The sequence below is a fragment of the Balaenoptera acutorostrata genome, chromosome 6, assembly GCF_949987535.1.
Source record: "Balaenoptera acutorostrata chromosome 6, mBalAcu1.1, whole genome shotgun sequence".
Lineage (NCBI taxonomy): Eukaryota > Metazoa > Chordata > Mammalia > Artiodactyla > Balaenopteridae > Balaenoptera > Balaenoptera acutorostrata.
The window spans coordinates 123,606,336-123,625,556 of record NC_080069.1 but is presented as its reverse complement, the minus strand read 5'-3'; the positions used below and the strand labels follow the sequence as shown (position 1 = coordinate 123,625,556).

At 60.2% G+C, this 19,221-nt stretch overlaps 1 protein-coding gene across 1 annotated transcript in view; it reads left to right on the top strand.

Annotated features, from left to right (window-relative positions):
* Nucleotides 1-18,971, top strand: part of ADAMTS13 (ADAM metallopeptidase with thrombospondin type 1 motif 13) — a 32,266-nt gene extending 13,295 nt beyond the window's left edge. The window contains exons 13-31 of the mRNA XM_057548206.1: nt 1,805-1,931; nt 2,433-2,581; nt 2,933-3,053; nt 3,549-3,629; nt 4,598-4,779; nt 7,037-7,172; nt 7,253-7,382; nt 7,797-7,979; nt 8,891-9,071; nt 9,704-9,824; nt 10,726-10,855; nt 10,945-11,124; nt 11,966-12,148; nt 14,168-14,372; nt 15,154-15,466; nt 15,987-16,133; nt 16,468-16,644; nt 17,724-17,908; nt 18,547-18,971. Of these exons, the coding sequence (XP_057404189.1) occupies nt 1,805-1,931; nt 2,433-2,581; nt 2,933-3,053; nt 3,549-3,629; nt 4,598-4,779; nt 7,037-7,172; nt 7,253-7,382; nt 7,797-7,979; nt 8,891-9,071; nt 9,704-9,824; nt 10,726-10,855; nt 10,945-11,124; nt 11,966-12,148; nt 14,168-14,372; nt 15,154-15,466; nt 15,987-16,133; nt 16,468-16,644; nt 17,724-17,908; nt 18,547-18,711 (3,096 nt within the window). The 3' untranslated portion in view covers nt 18,712-18,971. The remainder of the gene's footprint in view (nt 1-1,804; nt 1,932-2,432; nt 2,582-2,932; nt 3,054-3,548; nt 3,630-4,597; nt 4,780-7,036; nt 7,173-7,252; nt 7,383-7,796; nt 7,980-8,890; nt 9,072-9,703; nt 9,825-10,725; nt 10,856-10,944; nt 11,125-11,965; nt 12,149-14,167; nt 14,373-15,153; nt 15,467-15,986; nt 16,134-16,467; nt 16,645-17,723; nt 17,909-18,546) is intronic.
* Nucleotides 18,972-19,221: the final 250 nt, after the last annotated feature.

The window sequence follows — 19,221 nt, the reverse complement described above, 5'->3', positions numbered from 1 at the left end:
CCCCCATCGAGTTCCAAACCATTTCCATCACCCCAAAGTAAAACCCCAGGTCCATTAAGCAGTCACTCCCATGCCCCCTCTCCCCAGCCCCTGCCAGCCACCAGTCTACTTTCTATCTCTGTGGATTTACCTACGCTGGACATTTCATATAAGTGGAATCATACAATATGTGACTTTTTGCATCTGGCTTCTTTCACTCACCGTGTTGTTTTCAAGGTTCAGCCATGTACCATGTATCAGAACTTCACTCCTTTTTTAATTTTTTTTTACAGTTTATTCTTCTTTTTTATTTATTTTTTATAAATTTATTTATTTAATTTATTTATTTTTGGTTGCGTGGGGTCTTTGTTGCTGTGCGCGGGCTTCCTCTAGTTGCGGTGAGCAGGGGCTACTCTTCGCCACGGTACATGGGCTTCTCATTGCGGTGGCTTCTCTTGTTGCAGAGCACGGGCTCTAGGCACATGGGCTTCAGTAGTTGTGGCACGCGGGCTTCAGTAGTTGTGGCTCGCAGGCTCTAGAGCACAGACTCAGTAGTTGTGGCGCACGGGCTTAGTTGCTCCGCGGCATGTGGGATCTTCCCGGACCAGGGCTCAAACCCATGTCCCCTGCATTGGCAGGCAGATTCTTAACCACTGCACCACCAGGGAATTCCCTATTCTTTTTTTCCTTATATTTTCTTATTTTTTTATTGGGGTATTGTTGCTTTACAATGTTGTGTTAGTTTCTGCTGTACAACAAAGTGAATCAGCTATACGTATACATATATGCCCTCCTTCTCGGGTCTCCCTCCCACCCAGAACTTCACTCCTTTTTATGGCTGAATAGTATTCCACTGGATGGATGGACCACATTTCGCTCATCTGTTCATCCATTGTCCATACATTGGGGCTGTTTCCATCTTTGGTTGTTGGGAATAGTGCTGCTATGAATATGTGTGTACATGGACTTTTTTGAGTGCCAGCTTTTCACTCTTTTGGGTGTACACCTCAAAGCGGAATTGGCAGATCCCATGGTAATTCTATGTTTAAGTCCTTGAGGAACCTCTGAGCCATTTCCCACAGCAGCTGAACCATTTGGCCTCCCCACCAGCGAAGTGCGAGGGTTCCAATTTCTCCACGTCCTCTCCAGCACTTACCTGTGTTTCCCACATGGCCATCAGAGTGGGTGTGAAGGGGTGGAGTGATTCCTCTGGCCTTGACTTAAGATCTGCACTTGGTGAGACCCTCCCTCCCTCCCCCCCGCCCCCACCTTCTCCAGGCCGACTCCGAGGCCTCCCCAGACCAGGAGAAAGGAGTCCTTGCCTGGTGGTGGGGGAGGGCCAGGCCTGCAAGGAGGGCAGCCGCGGTCCCCGCACCTGCTTGGCAGGGCCACTCTGATTCTTTTCCTCTGACTCCAGTGCAAAAAAGGCCAGGACGCCCGCCCGTGGAGGTTCTTGTGTGGAAGCCCTTTGCTCTTGACTCCTGTGACTTTTCCAATTACTGCCTCTGGAGGCGCAGACATAGCTAATACACATACTCAGCCCCGTTTTCTGAAGTTGGGGCCTCCCACCCGCAGTGCTGTTTGGCCGGCATTCCTCTTCGTTGCTGGGTGGTAGGCCCCCATCAGCGGAGGAAGGCTCGACATCCCCACTTTACAGAGCAGGGAACTGAGGTGCAGCCAGGAGCTGGGCTCCAACCCACGTCTTGGCCCTCGCACTGCCGGGGGCCTTGCTCTCTCCCGGGGCGAGGGTTCCCTGCCTGAGCCCCCTGCCCCAGGCCCCCTGCCCCGGCCCCTCCCGTGCCTGTCCTCTGCCTCCTTCCACCAGGCCTGCGAGAAGACCCAGCTGGAGTTCATGTCGGAGCAGTGCGCGCAGACCGACAGGGAGCCCTTGCGCCTCTCCCCGGGCAGCACCTCCTTCTACCGCTGGGGCACGGCCGAGCAGTACAGTCGAGGTGGGTCCCGGGGGGTGCCGGGGCGAGCCAGGCCTGAGACCCCGGGGCAGGGAGAGTCGTTGGGGGAGACCCACCATCACCCTAATGCTGTTGAGAGCAGGCTTCAGCCCTGCATCAGACACATCATGCATCCCACCCTGGCTAGCAGGTCAGGCCACGACTTCTCATCTCTGAGTCTCGGTTTCCCCATCTGCAAAATGGAGCCAAGAGGCGTAGCTCGCTGCCAGGATTGCTGGCAGGAGTCAGTGCGATGACGCAGGGGAAGCACCGAGCGTGCTCCCCGGCTCGTAATTCAGTAACATTTATTACGTCGCGATGTGATTACTGCCTCAGGAGGCAGGACAGGTGGGAAATAGAAACCTTGCCCCAAATGCAAAGAGTGAAGCGGGATGGCGCTTGGGGGTCGGTGAGGGCCCACTTGGATCATGTTTCACAGGGTCGCTGCCCTCCCGGCTCCCTGCCACCCTCCCATCCGGGTTTCTTGTCCTTCTGCTTTCCCAGGGGACGCTCTGTGTAGATATGTGTGCCGGGCCATTGGCGAGAGCTTCATTGTGAGGCGTGGGGACAGTTTCCTGGATGGGACACGGTGTGTGCCAGGCAGCCCTCAGGAGGATGGGACCCTGAGCCTGTGCGTGTCGGGCAGCTGCAAGGTAGGCGTGCTCGGGCAGTGGAGGTGGCTTTCCATCCACTGTGGCACCGAGGCCTCTCCCATCAGAAACCAAGATGCTAAGGGGCCTTCGAGGGGTCAGGTCTGGGGGGTGCTGCCCCCATGAAGTCGCAGTAGAGTCTGCACTGGGTGATGCTGGGGTACAGGGCCGAGCTTGGAGTCAAGAGCCTTGCTGTGACCTTGGACAGCTCATTTCAGCTTGCCCCCTGCACAGATGTCAGAAGCTGCAGAAATGCCCCATTTGGTTGTGTGAACCTCTGAGCTGTGGGTGTCAGTGGGCCAGCACCGTCCCACGACATCACCCGGGTCTCACCTGCCTCTCTCCTTTGCTCAGACGTTTGGCTGTGACGGCAGGATGGCCTCCGGGCAGGTGCGAGATGTGTGCCAGGTGTGTGGCGGGGACAACAGCACGTGCCGTCCGCAGAACGGCTCTTTCACGGCCGGAAGAGCCAGAGGTAGGGGCCTCCCTGGGGGTGAAGGGCCGGGCTCCCCCCAGCCTCCAAGAAACCCCACAGCCCAGAGCCTGGGTGCCGGCTGCCTCGGTGGCGGGGCCCGCACGCTGGCTCAGCCCTGGGCCCTCTTAGCGGCCTCAGCCTCCACGTTCCTCTCTGCCAGCCTCCCCGCGAGGCTCAGAATTTGGTGAGAGGCCACTGCTGGGATTGTAGCACATCAGTCACAGTTGCTCAGTGTACCCGTGGTGCAGAAAAAATACGGACATTGGGAAATCTGTGGTGGGCTGTCCTCTCCTCTCCTGCTCAAGGACTCTTAGCGGGAGGGACGTTATGCTTGGAAAATCCTTGACTTTGATCTATTTACAGAACAGGTCAGGTCTTTTGCAAAGTCAGTCGAGGAGTTGAGTCCCGCCTCCCTCTGGTGCTGAAATCTGCTCCCTTTGACTGTGACCTGAGTGACCTGAGACCACCCCTCGCCACCCCCCCTCTTCCTCCTAGAGTATGTCACGTTCCTGACCATTCCCCCCAACCTGACCAGCATATGCGTCATCAACCACAGGCCTCTCTTCACGCACCTGGGTGAGTTGGCCGGAGGACGCCCACAGGAGTTAGCCAGACCGTGAAGGTCGAGGGCACAGTCCCAAGGTGCCGTCACTTCTGATGCCAACTGCAAGTGCGGTGTTCCCCAAGCCGCCATCCGTTGGATGATCCACTGGGAGGACCGCCAGAACTCTGAGAGCTGTTACACTCACCGTTCCGGCTTATTACAGGGGAAGGATACAAAACAAAACCAGCCAAGGGAAGAGATGCCTAGGGCAGCGTCGGGGAGGGCTCCGTGTCCAGCTCGAAAGTGACCACACACACGGCGTACTGCCTACTCTGGGAGCTCTCCTGAGCTCAGGGTCCAGGTGCTATGGGGCTTCGTTATGTAGACACGATTGGGGGACGGATTGATCGCCCCCTGGACGATCTCAGTCTTCAGGTTGGCTGAGACTTGGTGACTCAAGACCACCACCCTAAGTCATGTGTTTGGTCTTTCTGGTGTGGCCAGCCCCTACCCTAAACAAAGACGCTCCGGATCAGGTCAGACACAGGGCGCAGGTCAGACCTGTCTCTGGGCAAGGCCGACCTCTTTACTTAACGCCGCTGTGGGTCTTTATTTCCAGGGGGCGCCCTGGCCTGACCTTTGAATCCGGGGTGGGGTGCTCGCCCTGGGGTCCTTGAGCCCCCGTAGAGCGGGGTGTGAGTGCACTTGGTGAGGGAGCAGGTCCACGGCGCTCGCCAGGTTCCAGGAAGAGGCACAGGGTCGCCGCATGGGGAGCCTCCCGTGGTCAGACACCCTGTTCAGAGCGTGGGATGCCAGGGGACCTGCTCCCCGGGAAGGCTGGGGATCCTGGGGCGGGAGTGGCAGGTGCGGCCGTGGAAGTCATGCCCCGTTGGCCCAGTTGTCACCTTTCCTTAAACAGGACCTGTCTGTGAGGGGGGCGGTGCCGGCTCCCACGGTGGGGGGGGGGTCTCTGTGGTGCTGACGGCCCCTCCCCCAACAGCAGTGAGGATCCGTGGGCGCTACGTCGTGGCCGGGAATGCGAGCATCTCTCCCAGCACCACCTACCCCTCCCTCCTGGAGGACAGCCAGGTCCAGTACAAAGTGACCCTGACTGAGGACCGGCTGCCCCGCCTGGAGGAGATCCGCATCCAGGGCCCCACCCAGGACGACATGGAGATCCAGGTGACCGGGGGCCTCCCCCTGGTGTCCGCTGGTCCGTCAGCTCAGACGCACACCGCTTCATTCTCTCGGCGGCCGCTGGGGGGCCTGGGGTCGCCGTGCTCGGAGCCCACGGGAGTTCTGGAGTGCTGAGAATGGGTCAGAGAGAGAGCCCTGTGCAGGGGTCGGGGGCTTCCTGGGACAGGGCCTGTGCTGCCGCGGTCTGAGATGAGGTGACGCTGCAGGCCGAGCAGGGAAGGGAGTGTCTTGAGCGAGCAGTGCGTGCCCAGGAGGGGTGCTTAGGAGGGAGGGAGGAAGGGGACCCTCCAGGCGAGGAGGCTGGAGGGCTAGGCAGATCTGGAGGGGCCTTGCTGGCCGTGTGAGGAGTTCAGGCTTCCTCCTGGGGGCCTGGGGAGCTGCTGGGGGTCTGTGTAGGGCGGAGTTGGGGTCGGGCTATGTCAGACCCGGACGAAGGAGGGTGGGGGGCACGAAACCGTGGGGGAGGCTGGTTGGGCCGGTGCCCAGATTAGAGACCCACCGCGGGGGCATCTAATGCAGGAGGAGCAGAGGCAGCCCGAGAGCTGGAAGCAGGGTGACCCAGGGGTCAAGAGCCCAGGCTAGGGACTCAGCCCAGAGTTCAAATCCTGGCTCTGCAGAAACTTGGACAGAAGACTTAATTTTCTGAGCCTCAGTTTCCCCGTCTGCAAAATGAGACTAAGCAGACCTACGTGACGTGAAGATGCATTTTTTGTTTTCAAAACGATGCACGGCAAGCACTTGGCCGACTGTGTGGCGCTCCGCACGTGCACGCAGAAGGTGGCCAGGCTGCAGCAGCGAGTGCTGACTCGCGTCTCGAAGTGCCCAAGGCCTGGGATGCCCCATCCTAACAGCGGGAGTGAGACGCCCAGAAGTTCCGGGACAAAGGGGCGGGCGCTGTGAGGGCCAGAACTGGAACCTGAATATGCCCCTCCCACGCTTCGCTCTCCTCTGGCAGGGATGCTGGGTTCCGCAGCTTTTCATCTGCAGAGTGGGGACCAGATGGCAGTCCCACGTCCTGGGGTCATGGGCGGGCAGTGTGGGCGGCAGGCCCTGGCCCAGGGGCAGCTCTGGGTGGATGTTGGTTCTTGCTGTTTCTCTGGGACAGAGGGAATTGGGGGCCCCGGCTGTGCTTGGATGTGTCCTGCACGCTGTAACCTCGTCTGCAAGTGACGCCACATGTGCTTTGCTGAGGAAGGTGCTGGAGGGTGGGCAGGAAGTCGTGGACATTGAAATAGCCCTTGACAACCTTTGTGGGGGAGTCCAAGTCTTGACGGCCCCTCACTTTGGTCTAGCAGCCCCACCCTCTGCTCCCACAGCTGGGGGAGGCAGCAGGGGCTCCCCCAGAAGTCCAGGCCAGAGCGAGCCCCCCAGTGAACAGTTAACCCCTTCCCCACCTCCCCACGTGTCCCAGTTCATCCACCTCCCCGCCCTGGGAACGTTGTTCCAAGGGCTAGCTGTCAAGCAGCTCTGTTCTCATCCTTTGCGGTGAGAGTAAAAAAATACAGATTCCTGGGCCCCTCTCAGAGACACTCAGCCAGGACCTGCTGGGGGGGGGGGGTGTGTGTGCCAAGAACCGGCATTTTAGCAGAGGACTGTGACGCGTGGCCAGATGAGGTGTCGTGGGAGTAGGTGCTGGAACCTTGGGGGCGTCCTCCTGGCCTCTGCCCGCCAGGCTGGCCCCTCACAGGACCCAGTGACCCTCCTGAAGTACGGACAGACCCAGGCTCCCTGCTGGACACTCTTCCTTAACTCTCTGTGTCCTCAGGCTCGAGCCCAAGCTGCCAGACAGCTACAGGGCCCCTGATCCAGCCCCTTCCTGTCCACCCCTGGGCCTTATCTCCTGCTGCAGAAGCCCGAGCTGTGCTGGTCTCACCCCAGGCTGGGCCTGGGCTCCCCTCTGCTGGAACACCCCTTCACCCGGCCTCCATGCCTCCCCCCAGGTGCCCACCCTGGTCAACCTCGGCGCCTTCTCCGTGCTCCCATAATCCCCTGTGCGAACCTCTATCCCCGCACCTACCACCAGCCCACCCTCCCCCACCCCACTGTGAGCCTAGGGCAGCGTCCTGGTCACTGGGCCGTCCTCAAAGCGTGGCGTGGGGTCAGCATCGGTGATGGCTTGCTGAGGGAAAGAATATAGGGATGGAGGAATGAAAAATTGAAGGCTTCCCGGAGGAGGTGGCCGTGACAGTGGCCCCCAGAGAGCCTGCTGGACAGGCCCCGGCTCTCCGTGTGTCTCCTGCAGGTTTACAGGCGCTACGGTGAGGAGTACGGCAGCCTCGCCCGCCCAGACATCACCTTCACCTACTTCCAGCCCGAGCATCGGCCGGCCTGGGCGTGGGCTCCCGTGCGGGGGGCCTGCTCGGTGAGCTGTGGGGCAGGTGAGGCCCCGGGCAGGGCTCGCCTGAAAGCCTGGTTTGCTCCCCGCACGGAGGCGGTCTAGCCCCCTCTCCCCCCGCAGGGCTGCGCTGGGTGACCCACAGCTGTCGGGACCAGGCCGCGAACGAGTGGGTGGAGGCTGCCCGGTGCGCAGGGAGCCGGCAGCCGGCGGCGTGGTCCGAGTCGTGTGCCCCCGTGCCCTGTCCCCCGTCGTGAGTGTGCCCGTGGCCCCAGGCGGGCGGGCGGGGTGGCTCACGGGCCGTCTCTGAGCTCAGGCGCTCACCGCTCCAGGGGGATGACCGCCCCGCCTGGGAGGCTTGTGCTGTCGTCGGCTCAGGGAGAGGACCACCCCCTGGCAGGAGCACAGCGTTAGGGACAGGGCCGTCCCTGTTGGGGGCAGGGCTGGGGCAGCCGCCCACCGGCACTTTTAGACAGTGGTCCCCAGGCTCAGGTGCAGCTTGGGGACACCTGGAGAGCTGGAGGGCTGGGCTGGCTGTACCTGCGCGGTGTCCGGGTACCTGAAGGGACACTGGGCCCAGGCCAGGGAAGTGACTCGCCTAGACAGACCTGCCGGCCTCCCGCCTGGGGACCCGGCCAGGGGCCCGATGCTCTGTTCCTCTCCTCAGCTGGGCAGCCGGAGACTTCGGCCCATGCAGTGCCTCCTGCGGAGGGGGCCTGCAGGAGCGGGTGGTGCGCTGCGTGGAGGCCCAGGGCGGCCTCCTGAGGACGGTGCCCCACTCCCGGTGCAGAGCGCTGGCCCGGCAGCCAGCGGCGGTGGAGACCTGCAATTCCCAGCCCTGCCCCCGGAGGTGAGCACGGGGAGGGGTCAGGGCCCCCCCCACCCCCCGCCGCAAGGCCAGATCCAGGCAGAGTCTCCCTGGCAGGGCTTATCCCTGTGCTGAGCCCTGCCCCTTCTGAATGTCCCCTTTTCCTGAGGCCTCTGGCCAGGTCCCACCACCCTGAGTGAGTGCCGACCTTGGAATTACCTCCTATCCCGGAGGCCCTGGACTGGCCATTTCCGCCTCTGAACTTCCAAGTTTCTGCTCACGGAGGGCTGCGAGGAGCAAGCAAAACCACGGATGTAAAGCAATAAATGTCACTTTGTCACCGCTATTGTCATTTCCACAGTGTCCCAGCTGACAGAGGCTTATCATTCTGATTTGCCACTAACTGCTTGGGTAACCCGGGCAAGTCCCCTCCCTCTCTGGGCCCCAGTTTTGTCCATTGGGGAGGGAGGTGGCCTAGGTCACTGGTGGTCCACACGTGGCTCTGGGCGTCTTCCCCCACACGCCCTGCATCCGTGGCAGACGTAGCAGTCACCGCTCCTTCCTCCTGGGGGCCAATCGTGCCTCAGAATCCTTCTCAACACAGCACTCCAAGCAGCCGCCACCTCTCAGGGCTGCCACAGGAGATGCATTTGCTGTCCCTGAACTGGTGATCGACTGCATCTGGCACCTGTTTCCCAGCACCTGCTAGGTTGTCTGCTTGGAGGCCCACCTTTGCCTCTGGAAGGCGGGAGGGTCAGGGCCGGTGTCATTGCACCCTGGGTACCGAGTGGAGGGCCAGCAGCCGTTCATCCAGGCTTCAGGGAAAGGCCCCTGGCTTCTGCCTTTCGGCGGGGATCCCCCCTTTGGGCTCTTAGATATGGGGGAGCAGGTTCACTGCCTCTCTGCCCCAGGAGCAGAGGCAGGGCCTAATGGCTGTCTTGTGCCGTCCTCAGGGAGATGCCAGATGCGTGCTCGTCGGCCTGTGGAACAGATCCGGCCGTGCAGAACACGACGTGTGTGCAGGAGGCAGATGGCATGGGGGCGCCAGCAACTGCTGGGCGCTGCTCTGCAGACGAGAAGCCGCCTGCCCTTGAGCCCTGTATCGAGGTGGCATGTCCTCCGGGCTGGGGCCATGTGAGTATCCTGGGCACTGGAGAATGGGGAGCACTGGTTACCACTGGCCTCCTGCCAGAGCTAGAAGACTGCCCTGTGTAGGGCTGCTGTCCTCGGGAGGCCCTGGGCAGAGGACAACCCTAGAAACAGATCTCAGAGCTGCTGGGAAGCCCCCTTCCTGCTGGCAAGCAGGCTGAGGAATCCAGACCCTGACGGAATGCTGTCAGTTGTCTGCTGCGCAGAGAGACGCTGCCACGCTTCTGCCTGCGTCCACGGGCTCAGGCTGGGTGGTGTTACTTTCAGACAAGGGTGCCGGCCAATCCTATCCCCGTGCCCCGCCCCCGGCTGGTGGGGACCGCAGGGCCAAGCATGCCTGCAAATCTGGCTCCAGAGCCCCAGCGCGGTTGTGCCCCACACTGACTACCGATGCTGACGCAGAGGCCAAGGTGGGGCGTGTGGTGAGGGCATCCCCTGGAGGCCAGGAAGCAGGCTTCCCGGGAAAGGAGCAGCGGGGAGGGGAGGCCTTTGGGGTGCTGGTAACCACTTCTGTCCTCTCCTGAAGAGATTGGGGTTGGTGGGAGTGGAGGGCCAGGTGCCCAGAGGTGTGGAGATGGGAAGCCCAGACCCACCAGTCTGCTGCTTGCCCTCTGCAGCCAGATGCCCAGTCTCCAGGGGAGAAGCCTGCATCCCCAGCGGGCAGTGCCAGGCCAGAGGCTCATGCTGCACACGTGTGGACTCCCTTGGCGGGGCCGTGCTCCGTCTCCTGTGGTCAAGGTGAGGACCCCGACGCCCCTGAGGGTCAGCTAATTCTAAAAAAAGCATCTGAGGTGGCTTACAAAAAATCCAGCTACACAAGAACGTGACATTATAAGCAAGGAGACTGGGGCCAAGTACGGACAGCCACATGAACGTGCTCACTGACTGGCTGGAAGGTAGGAAATGATGATAAAACCTGGCCATATTGGCACCCAAGAGCGTATTCTTAAGGTCTAAGATGGGCCCCAAACTTAGCTCTGAGCTTCCTGGAGGCCAACCCAGAGAAACAAAATTAATTTTAAGATACACAGTGTTTTAAACTAAAACCCTGGGAATTCCCTGGCGGTCCAGGGGTTAGGACTCAGCGCTTCCACTGCCATGGCCAGGATTCAATCCCTGGTCAGGGAACTAAAATCCCACAAGCTGTGCGGCATAAATAAATAAATAAATAAATAAGCAAACTAAAACCCTAATCACTTGCTCAGGTAAACTCCAGCATGTTTAGAATTGAGGCCAGAGATTTCTTTTGCGGATACTTTTGCAGAGAGATGCAAGGACACGGTCCTAATAACATGTTGGTGATAAACACAGTAAGAGATTTTCATATAGCAACTCTTATAATGCCCCTCAATTTATAAGAGCAGTTACCACCTTTGAGCACCTACTATGCACCAGGCACTGTATAGCTCCCCTTGAAAAATCTTTATAAATATCCCTCCAAGTCAGGCACCATTAGATGAAAAACCTGAGGCTCAGAGAGGTTAAGTCACTTGTCCAAGGTCACACAGCTGCTGAGTGGCAGAGCCGAGACTCAGATCCACGTGGGCCTCGTCTGCTAGAGCTCTTCAGAGAGTGGGGCACCCATGGTCCTTGCTGAGCCCCCCTCTTGGGGCGCGGGGTCCCTCCTTCCTCCCAGCAGGCCTGATGGAGCTGCGTTTCGTGTGCATGGACTCTGCCCTCAGGACACCCGTCCGGGAAGAGCTGTGTGACCTGGCAAGCAAGCCTGGGAGCCGGCAGGAGGTCTGCCAGGCTGCCCCGTGCCCGGCTTGGTGAGTCCGGGGGAGGGGGACTGCAGAGGGGCAGCAGTCTGGGTCCCCCAGGGAGGAAGGAGTCTTACCCTGGCCTTTCCTTCCTGCAGGTGGGAGACCCGAGCCTTGGCACCGTGCCCCGTGACCTGTGGAGGGGGGCAGGTGCCGCTGGCTGTTCGCTGTGTGAGGATGGACCAAGGCCGCTTTGTCTCCCTGCCTCATTCCAAGTGCTGGCCGACGCCCCGGCCCAGGCCCCTCGAGGACTGCAGCCCGGAGCCCTGCCCTGCCAGGTGGGCCCCGTGCCAAGGAGACAGGTGGTCCTAGGCGGGCATTCTTGGAGGTGGCATCATCACCTCCCGTGAAGCTCGTGACCCTTCGCGTCCTCACCTGCAGGAGTGGATCGTATTGGTGCCTGGAAGACTGGGGGGCTTTTGAAGTGTGTGACGTGCGTCACACAGGATCTGGGACGCTGAGGGCGCGTGTGGTTGATGGGTCATTTTCTCATCACTTGCTCTTTACCGAGCACCTACTAAGTATGTCCAGGTGCTGTTCTGGCACAAGGGGACACAGCAGTGAACAAGACAGATGGGCATCCCTGCCCTCCTGGAGTAGATGCTGGGGGCAAGGGAGAGACAGGTGATAAATAAGATTGATGGGGGGAGACATATAGTTCGCTGGATGGTGCTGGTGCGACGTGGCAAACACAGTGGGAAGGAAGGTTGGGAGTGCCAGCAGGGGCGGGGTCCAGGTGACGGTGGGGCTAGGACTCCCACTGGAGACAGACATCCACGCAGGGCCCCTTGGGTGCCCTGCCCCTCCCCCCACTGCTTTTTGGACACGTCCACCCTCAGCTTCCCCTTCTTTTTTTTTTTTTAATTTATTTATGTATTTATTTATTTTTGGCCGCGTTGGGTCTTCGTGGCTGCGCGCGGGCTTTCTCTAGCTGCGACGTCAGCGTCCCCTTCTGTAAAATGGGGTCTTCTGAATATTCTCTGTCCGCTGTGCTGAGCCTCTCGGTGGAGACGTAAAAGTGACTCCCAGAGAGAGAACCTTTCCAGGCCCTTTCCAGTCTGGGGAAGTGAGGGGAAGCCCCCCACTCCTCGGGGCCCCCCTGACTCTGGTTTGCCCCAGGTGGCGGTACCAGCTGGCGGCCTGCAGCGTGAGCTGTGGGGGAGGAGTCGCGCACAGGATCCTGTACTGCGCCCGCACCCACGGGGAGGACAAGGACGAGGAGATCCTGCCGGATACCCAGTGCCAGGGGCTGCCTCGCCCAGAGCGGCAGGAGGCCTGCAGCCCGGAGCCCTGCCCGCCCAGGTCAGCAGCCCCAGGATGTGCAGTAGGCAACCTGTACTCCTGGCCTGTGCCGACGCCGGGCCAGGCCCGTGGGGATTAAAGGGCAGCTCGGTGGCACAGGAAACAGGATCCCCCCGGCAGGCTGCACTTGGTGTCAGAGGAGACACTCTAGCAAACTCAGGCAGTGCTGTCGGTTCTAATGGGGGTGAGGGGGTGGGGAGGGCAGGGGCGCTTTCCAGTGGAAGAGGCAGCATCTGAGTGGAGCCTCAGGGTGTCCAGCTGGGGCACAGCACCGCCAAAGCCGCGGGGACAGACAGCTCACACCAGTAGGGTCCGGAGACAGGCTGGAGCCCGAGAGGGAAGGGCAAGTATTCACCTGCCTTGTTCACAGTTCTCCCGTGCTTTCTTCTTTGTAATTTTGCATTTTAAATAATGCCGTGCTCTTCTGTATCATACAGAAACATCCAGAAAAGAATGTAACAGTCACCCATGTCCCACCACCAGATTTAATAGATGCTAGCATATCTCCACGTTTCCTTCGTATGTCTCCTTGGTTTTAAAGAAATACACCACTACAGATAAGACTTTATTTACATTAAAACCTTTAACTCATCTGTGATTTATCTGGGGTCAGTCACAAAGCAGGGAAGCAAACTCTATTTTCCCGAATCACTGACTAGCAGCAGCATTTGCTGCATCCCCCCAGGTGCCCCCTTTATCACATCTTAAATTCTCGTGTGGGTTGGATCTGTGTCGAGGCTTCTACCAGGCTCTGTTGTTTTATTTCCCCCACCTATTCCCACCCCCAAGTCAAATTGTTTTCAGCGCTGTAGCTTTATGATCCATTTACCATCCATAGCCGTGTCTCTTGATTTCCTTGCCTATGCTTAAATGTGCACCCCGTTTATTTTCCCACATCATATTTGAGATGCTTTGGGATTTTTTTTAAAGGGAATTTCACACGCACAGGAGCTCTGGTTACCCCTGGAATGTCACTGTGGCCACCCTGGCCTCCTTGATGTTCTGGAACATTCCAGGGAGTGCTTCTGATTCAGGGCGTTTGCACCTGCTTTCCCGCTGCCTGAATGTGTCTGCTCTGGATATCCCTTCCCAGGCTCTGCTCAGGGGGCCATAACAGAGAGGCGGGGAGTCCTTCCTGTGACTTGGGTTTTTTGGGGGGTTTTTTTTGGCCACGCCCCGCGGCATGTGAGATCTTAGTTCCCCAGCCAGGGCTCGAACCCGCATCCCCTGCATTGGAAGTGTGCAGTCTTAACCACTGGACCGCCAGGGAAGTCCCCCCGTGACATTTTAATTGTCACAACTGGGGGTGGCAGGGGTGGGGAGCGCTGCCGCTGGCATCTAGTGGGTGGAGGCCAGGGGTACTGCTAAACGTCCTACACTGTGCAGATGGCCCCCACGAGAAAGACCCATATGGCCCCAAATGTCACGAGGCAGAGAACCATATATGCTCCAAGGTGGGTGGGGGGGTGGGGGGGACTTGGTCTGGTTCACGGCCGTATCCCGGCGTCTAGAACAGCGCCAGGCCCACAGAGGCATGTTTTTGAGAGGGGGCATCACGGGGCCGGGAGGGCAGCGTAGCACGGTGGCTAGGACTCCAGGCTCCGGTGCGGCCTGCCCGGCTTCTGTCCCGGCTCTGAAAACTGTCAGTCATTAGCATTTGTTGAAACATGATAAGTTACCGTGGGCAGGACTGACTGATGTGGAGATCTGTTCTCCTTCATCCTGGGCCACCGCTCCCCCGGCCCAGCTACTCGGACTAGCAAGCAGCTGGGTGTCCACGGGTGTCCTGTGATAAAGGGGAAGAAAAGGGGCACCTTGTGAAGGGAAAAGAGCTCTCTTTCCCGCAGAGCCTTTCCCTTGCCACTCAGCCCTGTGACTAGCCAGGAGGGGTTCGGGGGCTGTACTGCTGGATCCCGGTGGCCTTGGAACCTGTCCTGGCTGGCCATCCACGGAGCCCACCGGGGGCAGTGCCATCTTCAGGGAAGCCTAGCCTCTCTCTGGGGTCTTCTCTTCCTGCAGGTGGAAGGTCATGTCCCTTGGCCCATGTTCGGCCAGCTGTGGTCTCGGCACTGCCGTGCGCTTGGTGGCCTGTGTGCAGCTGGACCGAGGCCAGGACACAGAGGTGGACGGGGCGGCCTGTGTAGGTCTGGTGCGGCCGCAGGCCAGCATCCCCTGCGTCATCGCCGACTGCACCTACCGGTGGCATGTCAGCGCCTGGATGCAGGTAAGTGCTGCCGCTGGGGCTGGCGAGTGCACGGGCCGAGGGTCCTCACGCATGGGGACCTTTGGGGGCTTTGATTCATTGTGATCCCCTGAAAGCAGGGGGAGAGCTGGGTCTCTTGGGGAGAGGGCAGTCGGGGGCACCTAGGGATGGAAGACATAGCAAGGCCTAGAGACGTGGGGGACAGGTAAGCCTTAAGAGGCCCTGAGGTCTGGAGACTCCAGAAGATGAAGGGCTGATAACTCCCCGCAGATGAGCAAATGCCACCCCATGCCCAGCACCTCGCAAGGCGCTGGAGAGACAAAGGCAAACAGGGCCAGGGCCCCCGCAGAGGGGCTCGCTCACGGTGCGGAGGGAGAAGAGGCAAAGCAGACAGCCACCGCTGCCTGAGTCAGGAAGACCCTGGGCATCTGGGTTGGGGGAGTTGATCACTTGGATGGGGCAGTGCGGGGTGGGAGGGGAGGGTGGACACCGGGCTGCAGTGAGTGACGGAGGGAGGAAGGACGAAGCCATGCTGCCTGCTCCCCGCTCTAAGGGCTGCAGGGCAGAGAGGCCTCGAGGGCGACAGTGAGAGACCTGGGCTTGAACCCTGCCCCTCCTCCCTATGTGATCCTTGCCAGGTGACTTCTCCGAGCCTCAGTCTCCCCATCTGGAGCATGGACACCCATGCCCGCCTCCCGTGTTGTGCAAAGATTATATCAGATCCTGCCCGGCCTGTGGTCACCGCTGTCCTTGTCACCCTCCAGCAGGGTCAGTCCCAACTCCTTCCTCTCTTTCCTGGCAGTGCTCCGTCTCGTGTGGGGATGGCATCCAGCGCCGGCACGACGCCTGCCTTGGACCCCAGGCCCGGGTGCCCGTGCCAGCCGACTTCTGCCAGCATTTGCCCAAGCCGGTGACGGTGCGGGGCTGCTGGGCTGGGCCCTGTGCAGGGCAGGGGACACCCAGCCCGGTGCCCCACGAGGAAGCCACTGCTCCTGGCCAGACCACAGCTGCCACTGCCTCCCCGGAGCGGCCCCAGCCCCAGGCCCACCTCGTCTCCCCAGCTCCCCGGCCGCAAGGACTCCCGCCCGGGCCCCAGGAAAGCCCAGCAGAATCCAGTTATGTTCCTTCCTCCTTTCTGTCTGGGCGGCTGACTGGCTGCAAGAGGGGTGGGCAAAGGCACGTTCACCTGGGAGAGCCAGGCCGTGCTCCTTGTGGGGACCTCCTGGGGGTGGTCCCGTGGCTGCAGCGCCCGGGCCGCTGGGATGAGTGCGGTCGGGCTGAAGGGATGGGCTTGGAGGCCGGGTTCAGGGGGGCCCTCTTCCTCACTGGTAAAGTGCAAGCTCACTTTCATTATCATCAAGGGAAAGTAAGCTGAAGGTTTCACAGGGTCAGAATCCCCACCTGTGTGACCCACTGTACACACTGCCGCCCTCTTGCTGGCAAGTCAGTGGTGGCTGTCTGCCTTGGGTGGTGATGCTCTGGCCCATGCAGCCCCCTCCTTGCCTGAGAGAGCTTCCGGCGGGGCCTAGGAGGACACCAGCCGCCCCAGCTCCCAGTCTCCTTCCCCAGCCCGGAAAGCCCCCGGCCCTGCCCTGCTGGGGATACCCCACCTGGAAGCTCCCGCTCCCTTTCCAGGCGCCTGTGGCCGGCAGCACCTTGAGCCAACAGGAACCATTGACATGCGAGGCCCAGCGCGGGCGGACTGTGCAGTGGCCATCGGGCGGCCCCTGGGTGAGGTGGTGACCCTCCGAGTCCTCGACAGTTCCCTCAACTGCAGTGCCGGTATGTCTAGGGCCACGTGAGCAGCTGTTGCCAGTGACAGGATCTGCTAGGTGCCAGTGAGTGTGACTCCAGGGTGCCCCATTCCTGGGGGGATTCTCCAGGTGCATCCCCATGTGTAACCATCGCAGCCAGCTCATAACTGGGGTGTGGTTGTCCCCATTTCACAGATGAGGAAACTGAGGCTAGGAGAGACGATCACACGTCCAGTTCCTTAGAGTCGCACAGCCAGTAAGTGGGAGAGTCAGGACCTGAACTCAGCTCAGTCTAGCCCAGGCCACTGGGCTGCCAACCTGGACTGTGGGTGCTGGGTCCTCACCTCACTGCCACTTCCCAGGGGACATGCTGCTGCTTTGGGGCAGGCTCACGTGGAGGAAGATGTGCAGGAAGCTGCCCGGCATGACTTTCAGCTCCAAAGCCAACACGCTGGTGGTGAGGCAGCGTCTTGTGCAGCTGCGAGGCGGAGTGCTGCTTCGGTATTCGAGCCAGCCTGCCCCGGGAGCCTTCCGCCGAGGTATGGCGAGGACATGGAGCCTCCCCGCCTCCCCAGAGGCTGGCTGGCTGGGTGCTGCTGCCAACGGGGCCAGTCCCGATGGGCCAGCGGGCAAGGCAGACAGGGAGCTGAGCTGAGAATGAAAAGCAGCGCCTTCCCGGACACCCCCCGACACCCCCATCCCTGTACGTGCGGTCAGGACGGGGTCCCGGGAGGTGCCCGGTGTTCCTTCCTCTCTGGGGCCCTGCGGCGAGATGGGCGGACATCCTCACTCCCTCCCTCAGGCCATCGCGGGCCCCACACCCTGGCCCCGGCACTCAGGTCCTTCGGGATCCTTTAAGGTCCTCCTGCGAGCCTCTTTCCCCAGTCCTGTTGGGTGCACGTCCTCCTGGCTCATCCTCCGCTCAGCAGGGCGTGGGTGCACTTGCACACCTTGTGCGGAGGATGGCGGCCCCGAGAGCCCTGCTAGCCCATGGCCCCATCCGTATCCACGGAGAGCCCTCTAGGTTGCTTCAGGGGGCTTGCCCTCTTCCACAGTCCAAGCTTGCTGAAGGTGGCTTCCCCAGGGGTTCCCCCAGGCCGCAGGCGAGCAGTGGGACCCTGGGGGGCTTCCTCCTCTGCCCCTCAGCGTGCAGCACACAGGCACCAGCTCCTGCCTGGTCATCACTCCTCACTTCCCAGCCTCCCCACACGCAGGCACCTGCTTTGAGGGAGGCCCAGGAGGCGCAGGCAGGAGGGGCTGCCCCGGTTGGGGCGGGTGCAGCATGGAGCACTTTTGCACGTGTGACTTTGCTGATTCCTCCTAAAGACTGCCCTGCCCAGTGTGTGCTGTTGTTCCCTTCGCTTTACAGAAGAAGGAACTGAAGCGCGGAGCGTTTAAAGCCTTCGCCTAGGGTCACACAGCCGGGAAGTGGTAGAGATGGGGTTCAGTGGAGACTTCTGCCCGGGAGCCCCGATCTTGACCGCAGTGCCACACTGATCCCCCACTGCTCCCCGGCTGCCCTGCTGCCCTGGCCTCTGGCAAGAGTGGTCATTCCGGGGGACTCCTATGTTCTGGAGGTGGTTCACACCCAGTCTGTACACCTGCTCTCCCCCTGCAGAGTGTGACATGCAGCTCTTTGGACCCAGGGGTGAAATCGTGAGTCCATCGTTGAGTCCGGATGGGAGGAACATGGGGGGCTGCCGAATCTTCATCGACGTGGCTCCGCAGGCCCGGATCGCCATCCATGCCTTGGCCGTGGACGTGGGCACCAGAACCGAGGAAACTGATTCCAGCTACATCTTGGTGAGGCTACCAGGATGGGAACAGGAAAGGGCTGACTTCTGCTCTAATTCTGGACATCCATCTCTGGGGACAGGGACTGGGGCTTGCTGGGCTATATAGGACCCACTGAGTTTACTTCCGATCAAAACCCTCAAAATCATTAGTGAGAGAATGGGAGAAAAGTTTCCTCCACTTATTCACCAACAAATGCTTATTGAGTTCCCTACAAGAGTGAAATAGAAGAGACCTTTTCTGATGTAGACTGCCAGTTCACCCAGGACCAAAGCATGATTTTAGGCCCTGATATAATTTTACTAGAAGAGTGGGCCGAGCCCTCCCCGATGAGGTTTTCATGTGCTCTGGGAGAACTGGCATCTGTAAGGTATCAGCTCCCTTGAGGAGGCAGCCTGGCCTCTGTAATCAAGCTAATCTGGGCTCAAATCCCAGCTCTGGCATCCTGGCTGTGTGTCCCTGGGGAAGGAGCACAACTTCTCTGAGCCTCAGTTTCCTAGGTAGAATAACGGTGTCTTCCTGATAGGGCTGTTGTGTGAGGATTAAATGTGACCCTGGATGTATGATACCTTGTATATTAAGGGTTCGTGAATGCTAGCTAATTATCATTTGTGGTCGGTCCCTTGGGGCTGCCCTTTTCCTCCCAGATCCGGGATATCCACAGCCTGAGGACAACGACATTTCGTGGGCAACAGACGCTCTACTGGGAGTCAGAGGGCAGCCAGGCAGAGATGGAGTTTAGCCAGGGCTTCCTGGAGGCGCACACCAGCCTTCGGGGCCAGTACTGGACCCTCCAGGCTAGAGCTCATTAGCCTGACGATGCCGTGCATCTCCAAGCACATCCCTCAGTTGACCAGCCGGCACGGTGGGATGCCTCCTCCCGGTCCGGGAAGGGAAAGGAAGGAACCTGACGTTTATGAGCACCCGTTAGGTGCCTGGCTTTCCAATTCGAATTCCCTCCAATCTTAAGTATCTCCTTTAGGGCTTCCTCCCACGTGCAAAACGTTAGAGGGTGGGAGGGGAGACGCTCCGGAAAAGCAGCTCCCAGCCCCTCGGGTACCAATAAACGGAACGTGAGCTCTGAGTGGCGTTTTCTTTACGTAACCTGTCCAAATATGGCTTGAAAACCCACCTCCCCACACGGCAGGGATTCCCTGGCCGCGGTCGGGCTCCAGATCCACACCAGATCTGAGCAACCCCCTGGCCACCCCTAGCGGTCTTCTTCCTACCCAGGGAGGAGAAGCGAGGGAGTTTGGAGTCCCGATGGGGCCCTGAGGCTGGCGCACCTGATAATCCTCATCGAAGCCCCGCCCTTATACTAG